The sequence below is a fragment of the Erithacus rubecula genome, assembly GCF_903797595.1.
Source record: "Erithacus rubecula genome assembly, chromosome: 5".
Classification (NCBI taxonomy): domain Eukaryota; kingdom Metazoa; phylum Chordata; class Aves; order Passeriformes; family Muscicapidae; genus Erithacus; species Erithacus rubecula.
In genome coordinates this window covers 45,337,406-45,362,890 of record NC_136687.1, presented here as the reverse complement: position 1 = coordinate 45,362,890, position 25,485 = coordinate 45,337,406, and the positions used below count along the sequence as shown (strand labels likewise).

Genomic DNA, 25,485 nt, shown 5'->3' with positions numbered 1-25,485 from the left:
TACACAAACATGCTTTTAAATAGGACTGAATCATCACTCTCTTTTTTTTTTTTTCTCTTGTTTCTGTGCAGGATTTTCTGAAAATGACTGGTGCACATCATAATCAGAATTTGTTTTGGTTTTTTAGTGTTTGGTGTTTTCTCTCCCTGAGTGGCACACACACTGTCATCTCTATCGAGTCACCCTTCCAGCATAGAAATTTTTCATAAAAAACTTCATAAACATCTGACAATTTTATTGTACCAGGAGTTAAAAACAGCTTTGCAAAGGCCCAAAAACCACTGACAGTGTGAACATTCTCACTAGTCTCTTCACTTTATCTGCAATGCTTTTGCTTTCCACAAGTCTTGAAAAACAGATAAACAACTGCAAATAAAAATGGCTCTTTTGGAGGCAAGTGAAGAGAACCAGTGGGGTTTCATCAAAATAAAAATTAATGGAATACTTTCATGGCTTATTCACCCATCTCTGGCTTTCCCCCCACTGTTTCAATTGTCCTCTATTGTTTTTGCAATTTTAAACAGAAAATTCCTACCCTCAGCCTTTGACATCTTCTTTCCATTTGTGCTGAGAAATTTTCCAAAGATTTTTACTGCAGTTTGTTAGTGTGTGTACACTGAGTGGAGGCAGGGAAGAAGAAAAATTGGAGGGAAATTTGGGGTTGTGGGGGTGGGGTGTGATTAGGAGACAGATTTGTTTAAAGGAGGGCAAAGTTTCTTCTGTTTAAGGGTACAGACACAAAGCACAGAGTGAGTAAAATAACACTAGTTTTGCAGGCCACAGCATAGACTTGCTGCTTTTTTCCCAGGGAGACTTCTGTGCTTTCGTTTATGAAATGGCAGAGATCAAGCCACGAGCTGCCGAACAAATGTGAAAGCATTTTGTGTAAGTTATATGAAATGTCTGAGGTCAGAGCATTTCTGAAATAACTTTACAGTGTTTTCACTGGAAACAGAGGCTCTTTTCTCAAAGTGTAATTATCTACTCCAGACTACTATACATTTCCAATGAGGGTTTATAGCCTGTTTCACATAAGCAAGGCCTTGTAAATCTCAAACACATGCAAAATCTGCATTCATAATTAGGCAAGAAATACTACTGTTTTTAAAACAAGGTCTCCTAAAGCAGACTGAAAGGCCTCCAGGCACCTGCCAGACAAGAACAAAGCTGAAATCAGGATAAAATCCAAAAACCAGCCCTATTCAGGATTACTGACAGGTGACCCCCCTCCCGCCCCTTTTTTTTTTTCCTATCAAAATCCCATTTCTATACACTGATGAAATTTTACATTACTATAAATATGTGTAGAGGAATAGAAAGACAAGAGAATGCAATACCAGAAAACAGGAGACTGATCTTTGCAGTCTTCATCAGCCAACATTCCCTTAGAATTAACTGAGTGTGATCAGCATGATTTTTTTCAGCTGAAATTTTATAATTAATTCCCTGAAAGATGCTAATTTTGTATTCCACTCTTGAAGCTATATAGTTTTTCAAAAGTTACATCCAGAGACCTCTTAAATAGCCAGTAGTTGACTTATATTGGTTTTGCAAACATTCACAATTATCAAAATTCTCTTACAGATATATTCTCTCCACATACCTATTGCTACAGATCTGTCCTTGGCCATAACACAGGAAGTTCTGCTGCAAACTCACCCAAAAGGCTACAAGCCTTGATGGGATAGCAGAACTGAAAATAGTAAGAGATTCTCAGTACAAAGAAACAGCAATGTTGGAGGTCCTGTAAAAAGCCCCACAGTCAGTACAGAGGAGTGCAGATTTTTCTTAACTGTTAGACAGCCCATATGATGCTGCTGTTAAGAAGGATCAGCCAGTCCCCAGCACAAGGTGGTGGCAACCAACCAATAGAATCAGCTGGACTGTGACAGTCCCAGGTCCCACTGGGATCTTCCACCCTCACAGCTCCTAAGGAACTTGATGTCAAACTTGACAGCTCCCATCAGGCAGAGCTACCACAGAAAAAAGAGGTAATAACCTCTCTGACAGTCACTGCTTTCCTACATTCTCACCACAGCAGCCATGGGCTAAGGCAAGTGGCAGCTGGAGGACTAAATGTGGTTTGCAAGGTTCAGCCCTCATTTTCATTTGGAATCGAGGGCATGCAGTGCAGCCATCCCTGCCAGCAGCTGCAGCACCCACAGAGACACTGGCAGCCTAAGGCAACAGCAGCCTTGCAGAAATGAACAGAAAAGTGAATCAGCTATTCCAGTGTCACCCAGACAAACAGGGAATCAATTTGCCAGCTTAGTTTAATCATGTTTTCACAATTAAATACCATGTCATACATTGCCTAAATTATTCCAATGCTGCAGATTACTTTAAGGCAAAAAGGTGGCTTTACAACAACAAAATAATCAGATACAAAAGCTGAACTTTCTTTGAAACTAGATTAATGACTTTGATAAATTACAAGAATCTGACTGGAACAACAGTCCCCAGTCTATCCTATAAAGGCTGCAAAATATCAGGATCAGATATGCTGAAGCATAGGAGGTTACACAGAGCATTATGGAACACCATTGTGTTTCATAACTATTTCAAAGTTCCTATTCCTACACTCATTTCAGTCTTGTGTCCACTATGCAAACCCTGAACTATTGAGACAATGTGGTTTTGGCATCTGCTGAGCTTGGCCATGTTTTCAGCCAGTGTTTACATATGCTAGTTTACAATGCCAACATTTCACCTTGTAACAATTTTACAATTACTCAGAAGAATTTCCAGTGAATCTGAAAATTTTCTACAGCTGGAGTGCCTTCTTTTTTACATATTTTATTCTTCTCCTGTAATATGACTGACTTATGGTGAAAACTTCAACCAACCACCTCTCAAAAGACTCTTACTAATATCTCATTTCCTCCCTGTATATTCTACAAGTTTTTTGTTAAAAGTCCTAAGGCAGAGAAAAAGAAACCTGAATTTTCAACACAATAATGTGACTGCTTTAAACAACACTATGTAAATGATTTAAGCTGAGAAACATAAAACTGAATTATGTAGCAATCTAGATAAACAGCTCCATTAACATTCACAACAAGCAAATTATAAATTAGTCCTGCTGTAAATTCATACAGCTGTATTCAGAAGTCAGTGATTTATAGCAATATATAAATCAGACAAGTTTACAAACTACAGGCAGGAGAACACAGTCTACCCAAAATGTGTCAAGAAACAATTTAGACTGTAACTTAGACGGTAATTTCTCATGCAGTGTTCTTGCTGAGGTTGGGATGGGGTGGGTTTTGTTTTTAACTTACAATGCTGCTCACAAAAACCACCAGCTCACATTAGAAGCTGGAAAAAGGTCGCTGCTAACTCACTAATCCAGGACTCTGGAAAAAGCACAAGGCCCAATATCCCAAGCAAGAGTCTGCTAAAGGGGATCTCCTCTCCCTTTCTCTGACGTTCTTTCTTTGATTAATCAGTAAGACAGTCATCTTCTCTTTCCTTTTCCCTTCCTTCACAGACACACAAAACGCTTTTTTTGAAAGCCTACAAAACAAAGCAAACAGTCCTACAAAGATTCTATGGTACAGAGGGTATGTGACTAGGAACCTATCTAAGTAAACATTATGATTTGAATCTGCTAATTTTCTTGTGAGTCAAGTAGCTGCTGTATGTGACAGTGAGACCAATTATACGGCAGCAGAAAAAATTGGCACAATCTTAAAGAAAGGAAAAAGGCTTCTGGCAAAGTCAAAAGCCTTCTGACTCACTTGCTGCTCAATGCACTGTAATACATGTATTTCCTAAATCTCAGCCCTCATGCCACCTTCCTATTCTCCTTCTTGTCAGATAAGCATAAATTCACTGATGATAGAGATTTGATGCAATACTGTAAAAAAAAAAAAACCCACAAAAACAAACCAACCAAACAAACAAAAATTAAAAAAAGAAAACCACCACAAAGGAAATTCCACTCTTGTAAACCTGTAGAAAAATACATAAAAATACAGACAAGAAAACCTAATACTGCTGTATCTCTCGTTATAAGAAAACAACCAGAGTTTCTTATTTCAATAACAGGAAGGAAAGAAGATTGTGAGGAAGATACAAACACAATCTTTGTTACTTCAAAATCAGAGAAACACACAAATTTTTGGCTGGCACTCAGAACTGCAGGAAGACATAATGAAACACAACTGATGTGGGCCCTACAGAATCAAAATTCAGAAAGCAGATTAAACAGGGAGTTTTTTACTCTTACTGTTACATTTGTTATTTACACTGCAGTCTAAGGATTTTTTGGAGTTCAATCTATAATTTTAGCAATATTTTTAATTGCCACATAGCATCAGCTTCAGCATCCAATATTTGATTTATAAAACATTTCAAAAATGAGGCAGTTTTGATGCAGACTGGTTGAGGCTTCTTACTCTTCTACCCATCCTCCAGCAGATCTCTGTCTCATCAGATATCCACCTGAAACTTGAAAAAGCATCATATGCTGTCTTAGAATCACCAAACAGTTTGGGTTGGAAGGGTTTAAAGGTCATTTAGTCCATCTCCCCTGCAGTGAGCAGGAGCTTCTTCAATTTGACCAGTGTGTTGGTCAGTAAGGTCAGGTTGGATAGGCAACTTAGGTGTTTCCAGGGATGAGACATCCACCATCTCTCTGGGAACCTGTGCCAGTGTTTAACCATCCTCATCATAAAATATTTCTTCTCTCTGTATCTAGTCTCAATCTACCCACTTTTAGTATAAAACCAGTAACCCCTGAACTATCATAACAGGCCCTGCTAAGTGCAGCATGACCAAGATTAACTCCTCATCCTCCTGTATCTCAGGTAGCTGCTCTGGTCTCCTACACCTTCACAGAGCCTCCTACTTCTTTCCTCTTCCCTTAGTTACATTTGATCCTATAATAAATGATTATATAGTAGATTTTGTTTTTTATCCCTTCTCCAATAGGAATATACATACTTCCGTGTGTGTGTGTATGTGTGAACATGCTGGTGGTGGAACTTAAAAAACAATACTGCACTTTTACCTCAGCATTCACTCAATAATTGAAAAGTTAATATATAGCATGGTAGCTATGGAATAAACAAGAATGAGTGTCCTGTCAATAGAAGAAAATATTTAAGTCATGGGACTCCTCATAATATTTAATAGTTTGCAACATTAAATAAAAGAAAGTGTAGTTGATTTAGTCTTGTACCTTTTCTTACTAAGTATTCACTACGTTCAACAGCAGTGATGCCACACAAATTCAATTAATTAGAAATCTATAAAAATAATGCAGGAAGACAAGAATTAAAGGCTGCTTTCAAATTTTATAATAACAAAAACTAGAGTGCAAAGATTTTCAAACATTGATTGCTTCATCTTTTCTTTAGAAGAACTGCATTATATTTGTGTCAAAGGATTGATGCAGGAAAAATTTTATAGCTCTGAAGTGTTTTTATATCTACAGACTTCATGCCGTTTATTTTGAATTGAACATTCAAAGGGATATGAAACAAAAGATAAAAAGTAACTAGCACTCCTTAAACTCATGATTATCTCAATTTATATAAATAACAGTGCTATATTATCACTCCAGAGGAGTTTTCTGCACTAGCCAGTGAGAACTGCACCCATAAGCAGCCAGCAAGCAGAATGTACAAACACAGAACTATATTGCTCAAAAATACTCATATACTTCTGGCACCCTGATCTAAGGAGGTACTTTGGGCATTGATGCCTTGAATCTAATCAAAGCATTCTATTTTATGGAAGCAATTAATATGTCCCCAAATCAAATAAGAATTTGAAGGGAAAAAATTATAAAAGAAAGACCAATATAGTAGAGTGAAATTTAGAGCTTATCAAACTACATTTGGATTATTAAATTACATTCTGGCTTTCTTTCTTAACACAATACAATTGAAAAGAATACATGTTTTGCCAATCAAATTCATGAAATCCTTCTCCCAGATTTTTGAGATAAAAAAATTCACCATTAAGTACTTTTTAGACATTCTTTGGTAGATTTTTATCTGTATGCCAGTTCTCTCACTTATTCCTAAAAGCTTAGTAAGAAAAAAACTCCTTGCTGGGAGTTAACAACATCTTTTATTTTCAGAAACAGTAATTCATATTCCAATGTTTCAGCTATTTTTAACCTAAAACTTGAACAGTGGCTTTTGTAATTCAAACATCTCTGGTGCTTCCCTGACTGTTTATTAGCTTGGTAGATAATTCAGGTGCAATGACAATGCCCTTTCCTCATTTAATCTTTTTTTCTTTGACTTCAGAGTTTCAGAGAGTTTAAGAGTGATGGAGATTCACCACTGCCACTCACTCCACATAGAAGTACCTATGGCTATCAAAATACATCTTCCAAGGTCCCTAGCCTTTTGGATATCTTAACTTTGCTGTCTGCATTACTACTGTGTGATGAAATAGCATCCAAATATCTACCAGGCCAGCACCTGAGTCAAGGAGATTTATGCACTTACATTAACAGATGTTGCACAGAGTCCAGCTCTACAAAAAATGCAGCAACTACACAGAAACAGACGACTGAAATTCCAAAGAAAACCTCTCTGTTCATCTATTTGATGAACAAAACCAGGCTGGTTTTTGAAAAATTTTGGCCTATACCTGCTATCATATCAAGGCAAACTTATAAAGGTTGAACTTGTGTAAAAAGCAAGCCTGCACAGCTCACAAGGTTATCTGAACAAGGTTTTGCAGATAACATGTATTTGCTGTATTTTAACACTAAGCCTATTTTTAGCAAGAGGATTTTAACACAGACTTTGAAATAAGGAAGGCCAATTCCATTCTTCCATTTACTGTGGTGACTCCAAATCGGTTCAGTAGCAATGTTCTGAGTTTCAATCAGTATTTCAAAGGCAAGGCATACTATCTATACGCTGTTTTTTCTTTTCCATATTTTGCTACTAGATATTTTCTTGTAGGGTAGTAGAATGCCAAAGAAGGATTTAGATATTCCTTTAATGCTGTCTGCAAATGCTACTATAAAATGCTACTGTGAAAGATGTTAGATTACTTAAATCATGAATGGTTAAAAGAAAATGGCAGTAAAATAGTAGTATAAAGCCACAGCCATATAAAAAATAGCACCAGAGGTAGAAAGGCTTCTGAGATATCCACAGATTAAGAGCAATGGAATTATTTCAGAAACTAGGTAACTTTTTTAACTTCAGAGTATGCTAATGCTTGGGAAGAAGCAAAACATGACACATTCCGCTGAGAATCATCTTGCTTTCCTATGACCACTTGCAAATTCTGTAGTCCCTTAAACTGTTCCTGTGCATGGGTTCCATTGGTACCCAAAAGAGCCTTTTCACAAGAACTGTCTGACAAATGTCATGATGAAAGCTACACTGCACAAACCCACCTGAAGTGACCTGCAAGTATCAGGTTACTGCAAATGTTTCTGAACTATCCCAGGTGAAAGGTATTGCTGAAAAAGAGGCAAAGCTTGACCCTCTTAAGACATAACTCTAGTCTTGATGGGGATGTATCAACCCTTAATCAGATGAATTCATTTAATGTCAAATAGTATACAGAAAGAAAAGCACAAATAATAGCATATAAAATAGTATTTATGTTACAGTAAGACAAATGTCAGTACAAGAACTAAATTTTTCATTTATTGTCACTAATTCTCTTATCTCCAAAGAGGAAAACTACAGTGACATATTTCATAGAGCTATTTTGAGAATTGTTCAGATTTGGGAAGTTTGAGATGGAACAGCAGATAAATGCAGATGCATTTTTGTATCAACTACAAACATACACATACTTTTATATGCAGATATATATGAAAGTGAGCTGACTGAATATATTTTTGCAACCTATAAGGTTGGAAGCATCTTTATACAGGAAGCAATTTAAGACAACATAAAGTTTATTAAAAACAAAATTGTTTTTTCCTCAAGACTAAGAGTATGAACAACAAAATTCAGAACATCTTCAGGGGAAATTAAACACATATGTGTACTTATACTTAAATGGATATTTATTCTTTTTGGCAAATGATCACTAGCAGACATACTGGGCAATATAGCTGGATTGTATTTCTGAAAATACATGATTCTCTTACATGCTTCTCAGCAGTTCACAGCTCTTGAATATTACTGATGGATCTCAGTAAAAACTATATTAGGAAGTCCTACAGTATTGTAGGGATGGACAAAGCAATTTTGAAATTGGCAATCTGAATTGAAGCTCACAAACAGAATGGACACTTCCATGCCATGCTCATTAGTAACAATACTGGTGGCACACAAAATACTCCAATGAAAGTAACTGCTGCATTTTTTGCCTTTTTCTTCCTTCTCAAAACTTGACTCATCCTTACAGGAAGGAATACCATATCAGCACAGTTCTTCATGCCAGCATCAATTCAATATAAAAAAACCTAAAGCATTTCTACCAACACATAAATTTGCCTGAAGTAAAATTTCAGTTCATAGGAGTGTCACTTTATAAGGGGAAATATAAATTCTGAAGGTTTCCTCTCCCAGCATGAGATCCAAATCTCCCAGGTCTGCTCAAGTTTATAGGACTTTCAAGCATTTAGCACAAAACATCACCAGTCTCTGAACTGATAATGGCTTTCAAAGGAATTCTGATATTTTGAAAACCTTGTGAAAGACATGTCTTAGACATCACAGCATTATCTTCAAGTCACAATAAGCTTGATGAAATACACATTTTTATAACTCCTAATTGATTTATTTCTTTTCAAGTTAGTGAAACTACTGGGATCTTCAAAAAATTGAACTGGAATTCAAAGCTAAAACACAGCATGAAGATCACTAAAAACAATAAGCCAGCATGAGTTTAATATCAAATTAAAAACATGTGCAGCAGGATAGTAAAATACTATATAATATTCCTGAACACAGTGCAATATGTTGCTTTGACATAATCTCTAATAGAACACAGAACACACTAGTGTATTTCTGCCATATGTAGAATAAGAGGAAAAAAATATGAAGGTCATTTGATAAAGAAATGATTTAGGAATACAGAAATATATCAGAGTCCTTAATTATATTTTGACAACCCTTTGTAATGTCATAATGGAACCACAATACTAAGTTTGCAATTGCTTTTTTGTACCCATATGTACTCTGTTAAGCTAAGCAATGCTTTACCAAATTAAGTCTTGCAAGTGATTTTTGCTTCACAGTTTCTCACTTGCTGTTAGAAGATCTACTATGCCCTGGTGACAGCTGGAACTTCTAAATGAATAGATGGAATGCTAATGTGTGATTCCCCATCACATTTATTCTGGCATATGTGACCAGTGAATCAGATCTTAATGTTTATTTTATGAAAACAAACCCAAATCTTTTAAAAAATTAATGATGCCACCATGAAGAAAAGCTGGTAACATCCTACAAATAGAAAGCTCTTGTGTATAATTTCTTTTAGAGTTTAGAATAGAGTTTAAAATATTTTTATTGTCTAATTTAAGGGCTTATTTCTTCAGACTAAGAGTGTCATAAATTGTTGCTATGTGAACTATGAAATGAGGAGATCAACTTCTAGAAGTTTTGGGTCAAACTGTTCTTAAAGCCCATCTTCCAAGCTTTCTTTATCTATTGCATACAGCTACTCCCAAAGGAGATCTTCAGATTCAGTAAAAGAATCCACATTCATAGGAGCACAATTTATTTTACAAGCACATCCATAATTGATTAATTATGTTGCACAAAGAGCCCTTTTCATAGAATTATGTACAATTAATATTCGAATTTTCCGTTCGTAGAAAATCAAAACCTAGGCTGAATCAGTAATTTCAATAATAATCAGCAAAATTAACAGAATTCAAGTCTGATACTTTCTGAATCAAGCACAAAAACAATAAATAAATAATCTGTTCCAGTAAATGCTGTGGAACATCTGAATATCTTGCCATTTCAGCACCAGACAGTTACAGAATCTGTAACTCAAAAGCTTTCCTACCCAAGTAAAAGAACACAGTGGCACAGCTGGGGTAGGAGTCTGGCCTCCTCTTGGTGTCTGACAGAGCCTGTTGAGCAGAGCTCTAAAAAGTCTAATTATCCCCAACTAAGTTCACTTAGCAGGGTACTGTAGGGAAGTCATCAATCTGCCTTTAGAGACTTCTCTGCCATTCCTGACAAAAGGGTGGGAAAAGACAACTAAAAAACTGTTGAAAGCAGAGCATAGCATCAAATTGTACAAGAACCTTGTTTGTTGATGATTTGAACTTTTACTCTTCTCTGTAGTTTTGAATTTTGTGTGGTGCTTCCTTAGTCTTGGTACAACAGATAGTTCAGAACAATTTGCACCCTAAATCTCCAATTCTGTGCTCTCTTCTCTAGAGGGCAAAGAATCCTCTTACTTGCACTAATACTGTCTGCTTAGCCAAGAAAACCATTTAATATTCACAGCTCTTCTGGTTTACACATGTGCATAAGTCTACCAGGGGAAACTGAAGTGCTTTATATTTGAAGTTTTGAGCATGATTTCTTCTCTTAACACTCTCTGATGTGGTTCATTTTAGCAACTTACATAAAATGAAAAACCATGAAAATGGCATTTGTTTCTTCTTGTTCACAAATCAATATGTGCTGTTTCCTAAACAGGTCTCACAATTTCAACAGTGTTCACAAATGCTATTAGCTTTAAGAAAGGAGAATGGCATCTAAAGTTCTGCCTGCTTAAACACATATGAAACTCAGTAAAAGCTTATTTGTGATGCCCTCAGATTAATTTCTGATCTCATAATTTACAGTAAATTGTTCTTGGCAGCAAAAGCATCAAGGATTCATCTTTGGTATTTGTACAAAGGAAGTAAGAAACAGACTTTTAAAAGCCTACTACTACAATTAAACTAATTGTTGAAGTTTGACAGCAAAATCTGACTTGCAACTTTTAACTCAAAAGCAGATTAGCATTTGTAAAATCAAACTGACTCATACAATTCTTCAGCTGGATGGATCAGAAATTTAAAAAGGAGCATAGGGTATGAGTTTTTATGAGAAGTATCCCACAAGATTGTTCTTAACAGTGAGAACAGCTGATTGCCTGGGTACAACCACTGGGATTCTCCCAGCAGCAGTAACTTTCCTGCACTGTGCATCTGAAAAAGAACTATTTCTTCAGTCTTTGGCTGATTTTGTTACTCCTAAGTGTATTTCTTGCCTCCTTCCGCCTCTCTCCATGTAAGTAAAGAGTTTTGAGGCATTTGTGAGAGCAAACTGGCAGAAAAAAAGCAATGTGGAGTTTACACCTCAATTTATGGTGATCAGAGCAAAAGAAACATGTCCAATTCTGACCATCTGACAGGTAGAGACCACTGTGCAGCACTGGCCCATAGGGCATTATGCACCTTGTCTGTAGCTTGAAAAGCCATGAAAACACATACACGATCACTTGATGTTTCCAGCTGCCCCAATACTGAATGGCATGCATTGAGAGCAATATCTAGCAGGCTGTGGAATGCAGATGGCTATCCAAACTACTAAAACTGAAAGAGAGGCTCAGCTGGAATAAAAACACCTTTTATTTATACACCCCTTTTCCCATCCTTCCTACTGTCACATACTCTTTTCTAAGATCTAGGACTCTTCTGACCATCACAGCATTCTCTAGGAAGTGATAAATATCTTCCCTAGACTGCTGCCTTCCAAACCCACTCAAAAATTGGGCTGGTGGTGTGCTGTGTTTCTCTGTCCTTTGACAAAAACCAGAAAACTAAAAGTTAAAATGGTTCCCACCAGCACTGTTGACAGCACAAGCCAGTAATAGCCAGTTTAACCACAAAACAGAATCTCTGTCATCAGAAATTAAAAATACTCCAGTTGCATACCCTGATGCCTGATGGTGAAAAAAAGGACACACATAAATTTGTCACCAGGATCACTATGGAAACCATTTCTCACACACCAGGGACTGGAAAATTTCAGGCTGTTACAATATCACATCCACGGATGTGTCACATAAAGGAAAACAAGAATCTCACGAAAACAAATATCAATCATTAATACTTTGTCCATTTCTAATGCAGACATGGAGAGCTGCCAAAGAGAAAGGAGAAGCATCTGTGGGGCTGCAGTATCTCAAAGTCCCACACAGAGAGTGCTCAAGCATGAGAGACAAAGTGTGTTGTGCTAGAGATAGGCCAGGGAGAGGATATTGCCCCAAAGAAGGAAACAGTTGGCTGGCTCAGACAAAGGCACCCCAAAAGACCACCCTGCCCCACACATACAATCTTCAATAATTTTAGTGCAGCAAGATTATTTAAAAGGAGTGTTTTGTCTTCTTTCACCATAATATTAAAAGCATGGCTTCTAGTATTTACATGAACCTTATCTCTGAACAACAAAAAAAGTTTTAAATAGCCAACCATCTCTCTTTACCCAGATACTACATTTCTTAGGGAATTAACATTAGACTAGAAGCTAAACTTTGTTCTATGGCAAGCAGGAATACTTCCATTATTTAAAAAAGAGTAAGTATTAGCAGAATTTCTTTGTATGGATTTACTAGGAGAAGAACCCTTTCTGGTTCAAGCTAATATAAATACAAATTTATATTCCAGATAAGAAAAAGCAGATATTTTTTGGGGTCACTCAAGAGTCAGAATTTAATTTCAGCAAAAATATTAAATATTTTCTTACTTGCTCTTCTACAGAAGAACACAGCTTACATGGTATTTAAAGTAGCTTTCTTTTTAACAGAATACCAAAATCATAAGAAGGAACTTTATTTCTTAAAAGTTTAAGCTAGAAATTTTATTTTTTTTTATTGTGGTCTTTACTTTTCAGATATACAACAGAACTATAAGCTTTTATTGGAAGAAAAAAATAAGGCACCTGTAAGTTTTAATAAAGTTTTTTGTTTCTTAACATGGGAAAATGTGAAGCAAAATTATTTTTTGCCATCTATTCTTGAAGAAAATAAGCAGTAAAACAATTAAAATAATAGGAGGCTGTGCCCAGTAATTAGATATGTTTTAGGTGAATTTAGTGTGTACTTTATAAAAACATAGTGAAAAATAATAGGTGTTAGTAGAACAGTGAGTATTCAAACAATTCAAATTTACCCCTGATTTTAGCATGGACTTACATGGCTAGGACATCAGAAACTTTCCAAGTGTTTCTCCAATGGGCATAACAATTTTGTTCTTTGAAGCCTGGAAGACTTGACTTACTAACCAAACTGATCAATACATTCTGAATTTCTCACGGACACAGTTAACACCAGGGAAATTGTTGACAATCATAACAAGCTGGAATTTCTGTATTATTTAATGACATGCCAAGGCATGACATTATCTGTATATGAACAGATTCTGTTTTCTGTGGATACTTTTAATTTTTAAAAGTCTTAAGATTTTCAACCACAGCTTCCAATATTTAAAAAACACCCCTTTTAATATTTAAAAAAATGCTGTCTCACCAAGTTATCTGGATCTGAGTTTAAGGGGATAAACTTCTAAATGTACAGCCTCCATGCAGCCGCCTGAGACACGCAGATGTCAACACTGGCTAGAAGGCAATTCAGCAGAACAGTTATCTGATTCAGTAGCTGCCTACAGTCAGAATCTGGAATTAGGAGGCACGAATGTGTGCAGCTAGTGTCATGTGAGAGATTCCCTAGGTATCCAAGACAGCTGCCTGTGACTGACAGCTACAACCACAGTCCTCACAGACTGCAGCCCATGCACACAAAAGAGCCAGCGGCTGAGGCTGGATCAATTCACACAGCAACAAATGCCCAATGCACACAGTGTCATTGAGCCCAAGAAGTTTACCATGAGCTGAACAGCTTTCTAGGTGCACTGAGTATTGACTCAATCTTCACTGTCTGCAAGGAGTGCTTAGACACCTCAGAGGTCAGCACCTACACAACACACGATTCTGGCTTTGGGCATCTTAACATAAAGCTGAATATGACTCTGTTTCATGCCCTTCTGTCTACCCCACCAGTGCTCTTAAAAGGACTATTAATGGACTCTATCAGCTAGTTGAAATGGCTGTGTACACACATATCCTCCTGACACAATAAGAGCATCTTGAGCTGAAAAGGAGGAAAAGGTGTTATTAAGAATGTTATGTTGCTGAGGACAATGATGATGACCCAGAGGGGAGCATTTCCACTGGGAGGCATTACTGAAGTTAACATCCAAGAATTCTCTCTTAAAACAATTTGGGGAACACTTTTAGAGGCCTTTTTCTTTGGTTTGCACCTCACATCTGTTACATCCGTGACGAGATTTCTCTGTCTTTCTGCCCTTGAAACAGTACTGAATGCTGCCATTTCCATGGTGGTTCCTTGCCTACAGCTACCCCAGGGCATTTCATGTAGAGATATGAGCTCCAAAGACTGAGCAGCTGTTTACAAGCATTAGGCAAGAGACATTCTCTAAGCAACTGAAGTGTGGGAGGTGGGGGTCCAAACCCAGGAGGAAAGGACACGGGTGGCAGCACAAGTTAACATCAACTGGAGGGCAGCCCACAGGCTCAGAATCAGCCTCAGGTCCTCAACTGGGCTTGTTCAGAGCTACAGTGCCACACAGAATTACAGTCTCTCCTCATCAACCCCCAGCAGCACAGAGGCTGAAGATACCTCTCTGTGTAGTGCACACACCAAGAGCCTATTGTGAAATGTAAGTGCCATGGGCAGAAGTCATCTCCAGTGTCATATGGACTCCTTACACAGTTCTATTAAATGGAGCCTGGCACTGCAAGGATACTGAGCATTCAGGCCAAGAGGTTTGAGGGCTTGTAAATCAATCTGTCTTCCAGCAGAAAATTATGTTTAGAAACATTTCTGAAAAATCTAAAAGAAATGTTTGCTTCTCATAATGAAAATCTTAGCTTTAAAAAAAAAAAGCCAGTCAATAAAGTGATAAAGCTTTAACTTTCAATTGTGATTCTGAAATATAAAAGGCCCTCACACACAGAAATCCTGGTTTGGGCAACTGACTTGTGCTAAGACAGTTCCACAGATCAAAGTTTACTTCCCAAAAGCATATAGAGCATACAAAAAGGCTGAGCTTCTCAGCTGATTTCACTAAGTATGGCATTGGTATAGGCTTTGTAACTTTTTTTTTTTTTTCAAATTTCCTTGTTCTTACTTATTATTATAGCACTCAAATAATTTACATTTACTCTTTTCTATATATAATGTTTCCTTTCTGCTGGTCTATTTCTCCCTTAGAACTGAATTTAGGTCCCTAGATTTCCACATCTTTAACTACAGCCCACAAGACAAAGTTCTACGATTCTTAAATAAAGCAGAACTAATTCAAAGCAGCGTATCTAATTAATCAAAATAGCTAGCAGTGCCATATTTAAAATAACTGAGGGCTGCCTGGATTATGGCAAAATTATTATCATGTGATTAATAAGCAGTTGAAGTATTACATTTGCTACACATTTGCTAAGTTATTTTATCTTGCTTTAAAGTTTGGTGGCAAAGTTTCAAGCCATAGTTAGGAGATTTGCTCTATTCAGTATTATGTTGTTAACCCCACCATCTGGTCAGACAGCTGAGGGGACTCAACCATATGCAGGGGGCATATTTCTCTCTTGGGAAATATCTTTCTTACAGAATTATGCAATGGTTACCAGTTTCTGTCTGATTACAGTAGTATCAAAAATACAGTAAAACACTTTGCAGACAACCTGAGCTCAGTGGGTCCTGTGTTTAACTGTTACTTTTGTAAGAAAATAAGATGGCACTTACTTGAGGACCAGGCTGACCCTGAAAAAAAACAAGAAAAACAGAAGATTATGGAACGTTGTGACTCGTTAAATAGTAGAAAATAGTTATAGTGCTCTCTAATAAGGAGCTAATAAAATATACAGTGACTGCATTGAAGTCAGATTTTGGACTCTTAAGTTAATATTGAATTTGACTGTTTGAACTCAAACTGATGAACTTTCTTGCAACTAACTGATTCTAGAAATAAATCCCAATAACACATCAAAACTGCATGTGAGAAACTTCTTATTATAGATACTCTTAACAATTTGGAAATGATAGGAACACTTAATTGACAGTTCTCAAGTGAAAAAGAAGCCAGAGGTGCTGAGCTGATTCAGAAGCAGGTATTATGTTTTGGTTTTTTTCACTTCATTCTCTATTATGGCTCACCTCCATGCTTCAAGGATATGCTAATTATTTACTATTGCTGCTGATTGAATGAAAAAGTCTCAAAACTGGAGGAACACACTGCTGGACAAACAGCAGTCATTTTGCCATTGCTACGGGCACCACAGTTTTAAGTATAAACCAGTATTTAAACCAGCAATTGTGAAAGGTTTGAAATGAGTTTTTGTCAGTCAATTCAAGAAGACAGATGATACATTTCTTCTCTCTTATTTATCAACATCCCCTCTAGATCATTCCTGGACAAGTGGAGAGGCAACCTTTGCACACTGAGGAATTGGATTTCTCTGCAAGCCCTTACTGAGTAGAATTCCTATCCCTAATTTGCCTAGACCAGAAAAGACAGTGAAAGAAATGAATTATTTTAGTGCCCTTAATAGAAATTACTTGCATGAAACAGAAATATTTTAGCAAACAGTACAGTAGCTGTGACTATGAACAACATGACCCAGACAATCAGCTCACACTGTAAGACAGAGAAAAAAAATTACATATTTCTCCTTGGAGAGAATTCTAAATGCCTAGGGCTAGCTTAGCTTCTGGTGTTTCATGAAAATCATAATAATACTTCAGTTAAACTGAAATTATGTTTCCTTTTGTTGACAGAAACTGAGCATGAAGCCTTCTTTTAAACCTTGTTGAACCATTTCAGCTGGAAGGTGCTCCTACAGAGAGTAAAAACTTTTCTGTCTGAGTATCAGGAGACACATTTTTTACTGCTAACCAAGCACAGGAACATGGGAGATTGTGGAGTTTCCATTCTTGCAGACACTCAAAAGCCATCTAGATGTAATCCTGCTCAAGACAGCTCTACTTGAGAGCTCTCTTCCACCTTCAAGCATCCCGTGATTCTGGGCAATTTTAGATGGGGTGGAGGGTGAAAACATTTCAACTGGGAACCATTATCAAAAAGAAAAGCAAATGAAGAAATGTTTCTTTATAGAAACTAATAAAACCTTTTGTGCCAATTAAAAACCACAATAAAATGAGATTCAAATTCACAAAAAAGGTTTTAAAATATTTTTTTTTTAAATATATGGAATCACGTTACAAAGGAATAATGGTAAAATACAGAATTATTGTGGCTATCTAATCTTTACACTGAATGCAGCATAAAGTATTCCTTGTTGTGGATGCTGCTGTTTTCTATTTGTTTCTTAGAACAAAACTGCACCATAGAGGATACAAAAAAACCCCAAACTTACTGGCTGAGGTTTTTCAGTTCAAATATTAGGTAAAACTTTCTGAGTTGGTGAGCTCTATGAAATTACACATCACACTGGGATAATGAATATGATTGAGATTTCTCAGCACTCAGATTTGACCTCAATCTTCCCTTCACAGGACGTTTTAAGTTATTTTTTGTTATACCTGATCTTAAAATCATCAGGAATTGCTTATTGATGCAGTAATGGGCAGCCAGTACAATAAAATTGTATAAATTATCTAAACTGAGGTCTGTGCCTGCAAACTTTATACATGAAATTCAGAATACATTTGCTCACAAAAATATCTAAAGTTGCAATAGATTTTGACCAAACCATTAAAGGCTGTCTCCAACATATATATTTATCTACATATATCTATATATCTATACATACACACACACATATATATATATGTGTGTGTGTGTGTGTGTGTGTGTGTGTATAAAGCAAAAACTTAAATGAAGGTCTGAAATTACCAAAATGTTTCAACAAAGAGCTTATTTAAATCAGTAGAAAGCAAATTAACAGAATATATGCATATCTATTTTAACAATGAGATTTGAAAATTGACTTTTTTCCCTCATTTAAGACGTAAAGGCTGCTAAGTGTCCTCATGGTACATGCTATATGTATGATACAAGAGACATATATACAAACATATCCTGAACTGAAGATGAGGTGAGGGTTGCAATCATGCTCCCACTAAAGTGTTTTCTACTCTCAATCTCAACAGCATCACTACTTTGCCTTTCTGGTACTGAGCATTTATAATTACCATTTTTTCACATCCCCAATACAGAAAGAGCTGGAAAAATAATTTTTATAGGACAATTTTCATGTAAACAGAAAATTCTCTGAGATATCAGGAATATAATAGCTGCATTACCATTAGTTTATATAAGTGGCCAATATTACAATTATCTTGCATTTAGGTATAAATGCAGATGCTGAATACAACAGTTCTCAAAGCAGGATGATTTTAACCCCTTGACTATTAGATCCCTCAGCGTGGAAGGAAATTTGCATTAGTGAATTATTTTCTGGTTTTTACAATGGTTCCCAATCCTTCAATATTTCTGAGTGACCTCATCTACCCCTCGCCTTACTATCTGCTGCAGTTACAGTAGAATTTTCCCTTCTCACAAGTGATCCAGTAAGTGATACTACCCAGAGGGTGCAGCAAGCACTAAATTATGAAACTCATCAGCTCAAATGTATGGGTACAAAAGCATCACAACACTGACATTTTTAATTGTAAAGGGTTATTTTCACACAACAGCAATTCAAAGTGTGGGACACAAAAAGGGGCTCTTAATTTTTCCTTCTCTCATTTTTGCATGTTGTGAAAGGGTCGGGAATAAAGGTCCTTGAGTTACTTTGGTGTTCATTAAAAAACCCTATAACATGAATTCAATCTGATACTATCTGAACAAGCTCAATCTCAATTTATCTGCTTGTGCTCCAAAAACAGCCCCAGAACTGCTGAAATCAGTCTGGTTCATTGCTGCAGAAATCACCCCTAATTCATGTTACTCGTGAATTAAAATATTTTAGCTGCAAGTCCTTCTCTAAATTTTAGATAACCAACAGGGAGAAAATACTGTTCAAGACTGAAAAGTCAGTTTTGGTCTGATTTTTGTCTAATGAATATCTCTTTATTCAAATCTGTTACATATTATAAAATTGATTCACTGATTCTAGCTATCAACTAATTGCTGTCTCTGCACACATTTAGGGATCAGTCCCAACACCACTGACTGATGCATTTTGGTGGCTACTGCTTTGAGCTCTGAATTATTGCTAATGTACTTGATTATCCCAACTGAATGCTGTTTTTATTTTTATTTTTTAATCTAAACTGACTACACTGGGCATAGCTGTATAATATGTCATGGTTTCAGTCAAATTTCCAGTACAATTTTCCCTTATATATTTCTATTTACTAGCTTAATACACTATTTTGAGGCAAAACAAAGGGATTTGTCAATTTATTCTAATTGCCATGATGGAAGGTCTTCTACTGTTATCAATTAATCTCTTCCTAGCAATTGAACCTAATATTAGCTGCTGATATATAAATATTAAAATATAAGATATTAAAACAAAAATAAAATATCCATGGTGTAACTGAAGTCAACAGGTAAGTTATCAATACCCTAAAAGAGATTAAAGGAAAAGCTTATTGACTGCACATTGCAAACTTTACAGACAAGTTAGTTAACAGTAGAAAGAAACCTCAAGGAGTATAAGAAAGAAAAAGGAAAAAATGAAAGCTGACACTGCAAGTTAACAAGTTGAGCTTACAAAGGAAATGGGGCTTGTAGTAAGTAAAAGAATAGAAAAGAAAATAGCTATCCAGGGTATCAGCGAAAAGGGGTCCCCTGGGAAGGGAGAAAAGAGAGGGAGAAAAAGGAATAGCATAAGAAAGTGCCAAAACTAGATTTTCACAACTTTGCCATGGTGTTAATCTTTAAAGAGCTGGGAACATAAACTTCCAGGCTCATACATTTAAACATAAAGCTACACAAATATACACACAAGTAGAAATGCATTAACAAATGCATTGTATAAAATTGAATGTTATTTCTAACTTAATTCAAGCAGCATATCCCTAACGAGTATCTGGAATATCATAGAAATGCATTTATTATGAGACATGAGGCTATTCAGACTTAATTAGCCAACACAATCCAGGCACAGAAATTAAAACACAGAAATTAAGCGTTTGTGAAAGAAGGAAGAGTCACAGAAATGTAGTCAGAACTGATATCCTGTTGTTTGAAAGGCACCACAAACTACACTTGGACAGAGCACCAAGGAGCAATATCTGTCTTCCAATCTAATCCAGACAGAAAATTAGCTAATGCTAATTAGAACAGGAGGAGCTGAGCTGACCTCCATTTCCTTGCATAGGCACAAAAGACTAAAGTGGCTTTTCAGCAACCTGCTAAAAATCCATGCTACTGGAGTTGAACTCAATTATGCTGAAGGAAGCCAGTATTTGACTAATATTCATTTCAGCATATAATTTTAAAAAGCCAAGAGGGGAATATGTGAAAGACCTAAATTACACTGGTTTTGAACAAATCACCTACCAGCTTTCCATCCATACCAATCGGACCCTGGGATAATCAAAAGTCAAAACAAAATGGAACAGTTAAATCAGAGGAACACTGAAGGTGAGGGGAACAAAACAGACTTGGGGAATACTGTGAACTTTAGAAGAGGAGGAAATATGTGTCAACAGATAAATACAATACATTTTGAGACTGAAGACACAGAAAAGAAGAAAAGAAGCAGACCTGGGACAGAATTAATAAAAACAACATGGTGGGAGGTAGCCAGGCAATAGCTGGTGTTTAACAAAAGACAAGATCAACATGCAATGAAGAAATTGTTAGTCTGGCAAATCACAGTGGTCCAACATAACCAAACATATGAAATAATGCATCTTGCTTGTGTATTTTTCTTTAAATAACAGAAAACAGCTATTTACTTAGCCTATTTATTTATGCAATTGCAATATAAAATCTCATTACTAATCTGTACTTAAATTAACATTATAGAAATGATTGTTGATAAGAAACTTTAGCTCACATTGTTCACAGGGTACTAAAGATTTCCACCTACACCTTGTCTGAGAAATCCTGTGCCTTACTCTGCTTCCTCTTTTTTCCCTTGGGAAACATGGAATTTTCCTTACTAGTATTTTGCAAGTTACTTATTTTCTTAAGAGTCCAGAAGTTGGTTGCAGCTATACGAATGCAAATTATACAAAATTTAAATTTTAAAGTGGATGTATATTGCTGTAACTGAGCAATTGGTCTTGTATCAATTGCCTGTTTAGGTGACCAGAGGAGAGAGAAGAGATCTAAAGAAAGACAGTTTTATTTTAAATGTGATTTTATTCACTATATCTTATGACAATGAGGTTAACTTTCACTGGCAACGGAATAAGAGCAGGCAGAGTAGGATTTTTTCTGCCATTAAATTAATGGTTTAGGGTGAAATTGTGAGCTCTCAGGTATTTGCCCTATGTAAGACTATTCTGTGTCTGCTGAAGAGAAGCTTTCTCTTAAATGCATCCAGACTTTCCCCTGGAGCTTCAGAGGCACCCCTCTTGAGTCTGCCCCTCCTAAGCATACAGCCCCAAGGGCTGACTGCTCACACTGCTAGACTTGGATCACTGCTGCTGAGAAGAGAGCACATAACATATTTGCTGATTTTATGTTGATCTATTTTACCCTTGCTGCATTTAGCCCCCTTCCTAAGCACTACTTTGGCTTGTCAGCTAACAATCGGTGTATAAGTTTAGTCAAAATCAGGTCTGCAGGAGTTCTGGTGACTATTCATCCAGAGTGTATATTCACACCTTCCACACTATGACTAATATGTACTACACATAGGTGGACATAAATTGAGTGGGTTCAACAAGCTATCAAGAAAACAATAAGCACTATAAAAAACTGCTGCCATATCATCTAGTGAAATCACCATGCTTCCCCAAGTATCTGTCTTCTCCCACCCTCGATCCTGGACTATGCCAAAAATTCCAGACATACTTAACATGAACAGGGACATCAGCTGGATGCACACATTGTCAAACTCATTATTTTTGGTACAGTATTGGCTTTGTAAGAAGCCCGTGCACTAACCTACTTGTCAGATCCAATAACAAGTTGCTGTGTCTGGGAAGCCCTGTGGGAATGAAATGCCTTACCTCACTTTCCCGCCAGCCCTTGCTGTGGTTTCCTGTCACATCGTGGGTGGATGACATGCTGAGAGTGTAAAACGGGTCATCAGCATCCTGGCTGTCTGCACCACCACTGCCTTATTTATGTGCTGACATCCTAGGGACGTTTGTGACTACTGAGGTGACCTGCACTACCTTTCAGATGTTATCTCTGAACAGTCCTTTCCTGGCAGCACAGAAGAAGAAAGCAACACTGTCCAATGCATTAAAATGGTGGAGTTTTTATTATTCTGTTTCCTATCTGCCTCTTGATTCCACACATGCAGCACACATACAGCACTTACTAATTTTCTCATAATTGTTTAGCAAATTTATAAATATGGTTCTATACACTCCAAAAATTAAGGCATTTCCAAGTTATTAGCTACCTCAGATTTTTTCTAGCACTGGGTACTACAGGATATTTACTTAATAATATTTACACACAGAGTCTGCTGCAGGTACAGACATGAAGGCTGAGCTGAACTCTGGCTATGAATATCTTTACTTCTCGAAAACAAGCTAGAGATTTTACCAGGTAAAACACTCAACAGAGAGGTCATTGCAAGTATATAAACTTCCCCACAGGGCTCTGTGCAGGGACAGCTGGTAAGTGTAACTGTTAGGTCCACTCCAGCTTAGCCCAAAATATTTAATTATTCTTATGATGAATGAATACAGAAAGTGATTATGCAACTATTTGTAGAAGGAAGATTATGGGGCTAAACTGGCTTACAAGGACCATCCAACAGCTCTTGCACCTGTATCAGTGCTTGTATTGTGAACATAAGCAACAGGTTTTAGGGGATTTGTCATAGGAGAAAAATACTATTTGTGCTCCTTTACAATGACAGGTGTTTTAAAACCACTAGTGGATTTTTGCCTGCTCTTTATCCATGGTACCTGCATTTGAATTACAGGACTGTATGTAGTATCTCTAAGAGTCTCTGAAAGACTGTAGAGAAGCATCTGCTTTTCTACAAGAATGGAAAATAATAGGAACTTCTCCCATGACTCCATATGTATCAGGGCTATTTGGTCTGACATCTCAAAATGTCTTCTGTGGTTTGTTTGTAGAATACAGGAAGAAAGCAAAACTGTCTTGAGACACACTGCCTTCCAGAAGAGAAAAATACTGTGAAATAGAAAACTATTCCTTCATTATGAAAATACTGACTCTTTAACAGCCAAACATGGCAATTACATTCTTTCCTCAATTACTTCTTTCTAGTGTTAGAAAGAAAGAAAAATTTTCTACTAAAGAAATAGAAAATATTAGAATCTCTACAACAAATACAGGCTGGAGGAGAAAGATGAGCTGAAATAGTACATCATGTTGCTTCAGGATGCACTGAGAAAAATCAGTGACAATATTTATTGAAATTCATTGCAAGATTGCACTGGAATTCCAAGTAATTTTCTTGAGATAAGTACACTTTAATTTTTTCATTAATTTTTAGAAAAATAATTCAAGCTATAGTCTGTCTTTGACTTAAATCTGAATGTCTTCAGTCATGCTATGTAGATCAAACTATCTTCTGCTCTGTTTTATAACTGCCACTAAAGCAAGTAATTTTTGACAAGAAATACCAAATACATGCTCTTCCCTCAAACAATCCGTGTAGTGCAGTTTAGGAAACTAGTCAAGACAATGAATCATGAAGAACAACTGCATGAGTAGGTTTAGACAACACATGTACACTAAAAAATTTTTCACTTACTGTAGATAATACAAATGGTGTTGAAAGTGTTTTTTTCTGGACTGTGCATTTTCCCACTACCACCTAGAAATGCATACTACGGCTGGATGCAGCGAGTTTTGCTGGACCAGAGTTAAATTTCTTTGCACTAGCTCACATGGGGATGTGGGGATGTGTTTTATATGAAAATAGTGTTTATAATACAGAGATCCTCCAGTGACTGAGCAGTTCTTATGCAGCTTCAAGGTATTTTCAGCCCCTCAGCCCACCCCAACAGAGAGGGGTCTGGGGGTGCACAAAGAGCTGGGAGGGGACTCAGCTGGGACAGCTGATCCCAACTGATTCAAGGGATATTCCATACCACAGTGCAACGTGCTGGGCATATTAAACTGGAGGGAAAAAAAGGAAGGAAGCTTACATTCAGAGTGACAGCCTTTGTCTTCCCAGACTGCCACTAGGTGTGATGGAGCTGTGCTCTCCTGGAGATGACAGAATGCCTGCCTGCCCACAGGAAGCACTGAGTGAATTCCTTGTTTTGCTTGGCTTCTGTGCATGCCTTTTGCTTCAACTGTTACACAGGCCTTACCTCAACCTACGGGTTTTCTCACTTTTAGTCCTGCAAATCTCTGCCCCGTCCCACCAGGGGAGTTTGAGTGAGTGGCTGTGTGGGTGCTGAGTTGCCAGCTGGGTATAAACCATGACACTATTTACTTACACTATTACATACACCGTATTTTTTTTTTTTTCCCACAGAATCTTGAAAAGTTGTTTGAAAAGTAGATTTCTTCTTTTCCAAATAGTACCCAACTATTTACTTAGCATTTAACTACCTGTCTAATAACCCTATTATGGACAGAGGCAACACATGAGAGGTAGGAGAGTATGAGTAGCACTTCAGTCTGGTTTGGCATAAAGCAGCATCCACTCCTCAAGAATATTGAAAACAGGATGTGTCTCAGAGAAAAATATTTAAAATAAGATTTTCAATGCTTCATAAAATAAGTTGTTTTCCACTTAAACAATTTTTTTTTTTTTTTTTGTTCCTCTGCAGGCAAATATTTTAAGAATTTTAGGGGTTTTTGTTAGACACTGACTATGTAAGCAAAGGCATAAGAAAACTTCAGAGAGTTTCTGTCAAATAGATGGCAATTGTTATTACTTAAGGCAGCTTTAATGCGATAATAATTCCTTCACAAATTTCTCTCTGAAAAGATAAAGTAAGAACATATAACATATGTTGAAATTTACTGTGATAAAAGAATCCAAACAAAGAAAAAGAAGAAGGTATGAACTGCCTTCTTACTCAACTTCTCCACTCATACTTCAGTGATCTTTTTCTATTAGGGAATATCCATCAGACCACTGAGTTGTGAATCAGGACAAATAATAAACAGAAAATATAAAGGGGGTTTTCTATTGGATTTTTTTCATTTTGGTTTCTTTTTTTCAGAAACCAGAAACTATTGTCCTGACAAAATTATGTGACAAAATTTTTCCACATTTATAAAGACTCTACTAGAAATTTGATTGTTAGATTGTTACTTGCAGGTGCCTCAGAATCTCTCATGTTAATACACACAACTGGAGAAAGCACAAATCAGCTTCACAGCACCCTCATGAGCTGCATGCCAGTTACTATGTCAGACTGAGCTTAAAAATACCTATGTGAAGGGGAAAAAGAAAAAAAGAAAATCTGTCTCAGGTTTGC

General features: G+C 36.7%; 1 protein-coding gene across 1 annotated transcript in view; it reads right to left on the bottom strand.

The window, feature by feature from the left end:
* The window catches only part of COL25A1 (collagen type XXV alpha 1 chain), a 298,288-nt gene that overhangs the window by 102,944 nt on the left and 169,859 nt on the right, over positions 1-25,485 (bottom strand). Inside the window, exon 5 of the mRNA XM_079307351.1 lies at positions 15,712-15,729. Coding sequence (XP_079163477.1) covers positions 15,712-15,729 — 18 coding nt within the window. The remainder of the gene's footprint in view (positions 1-15,711; positions 15,730-25,485) is intronic.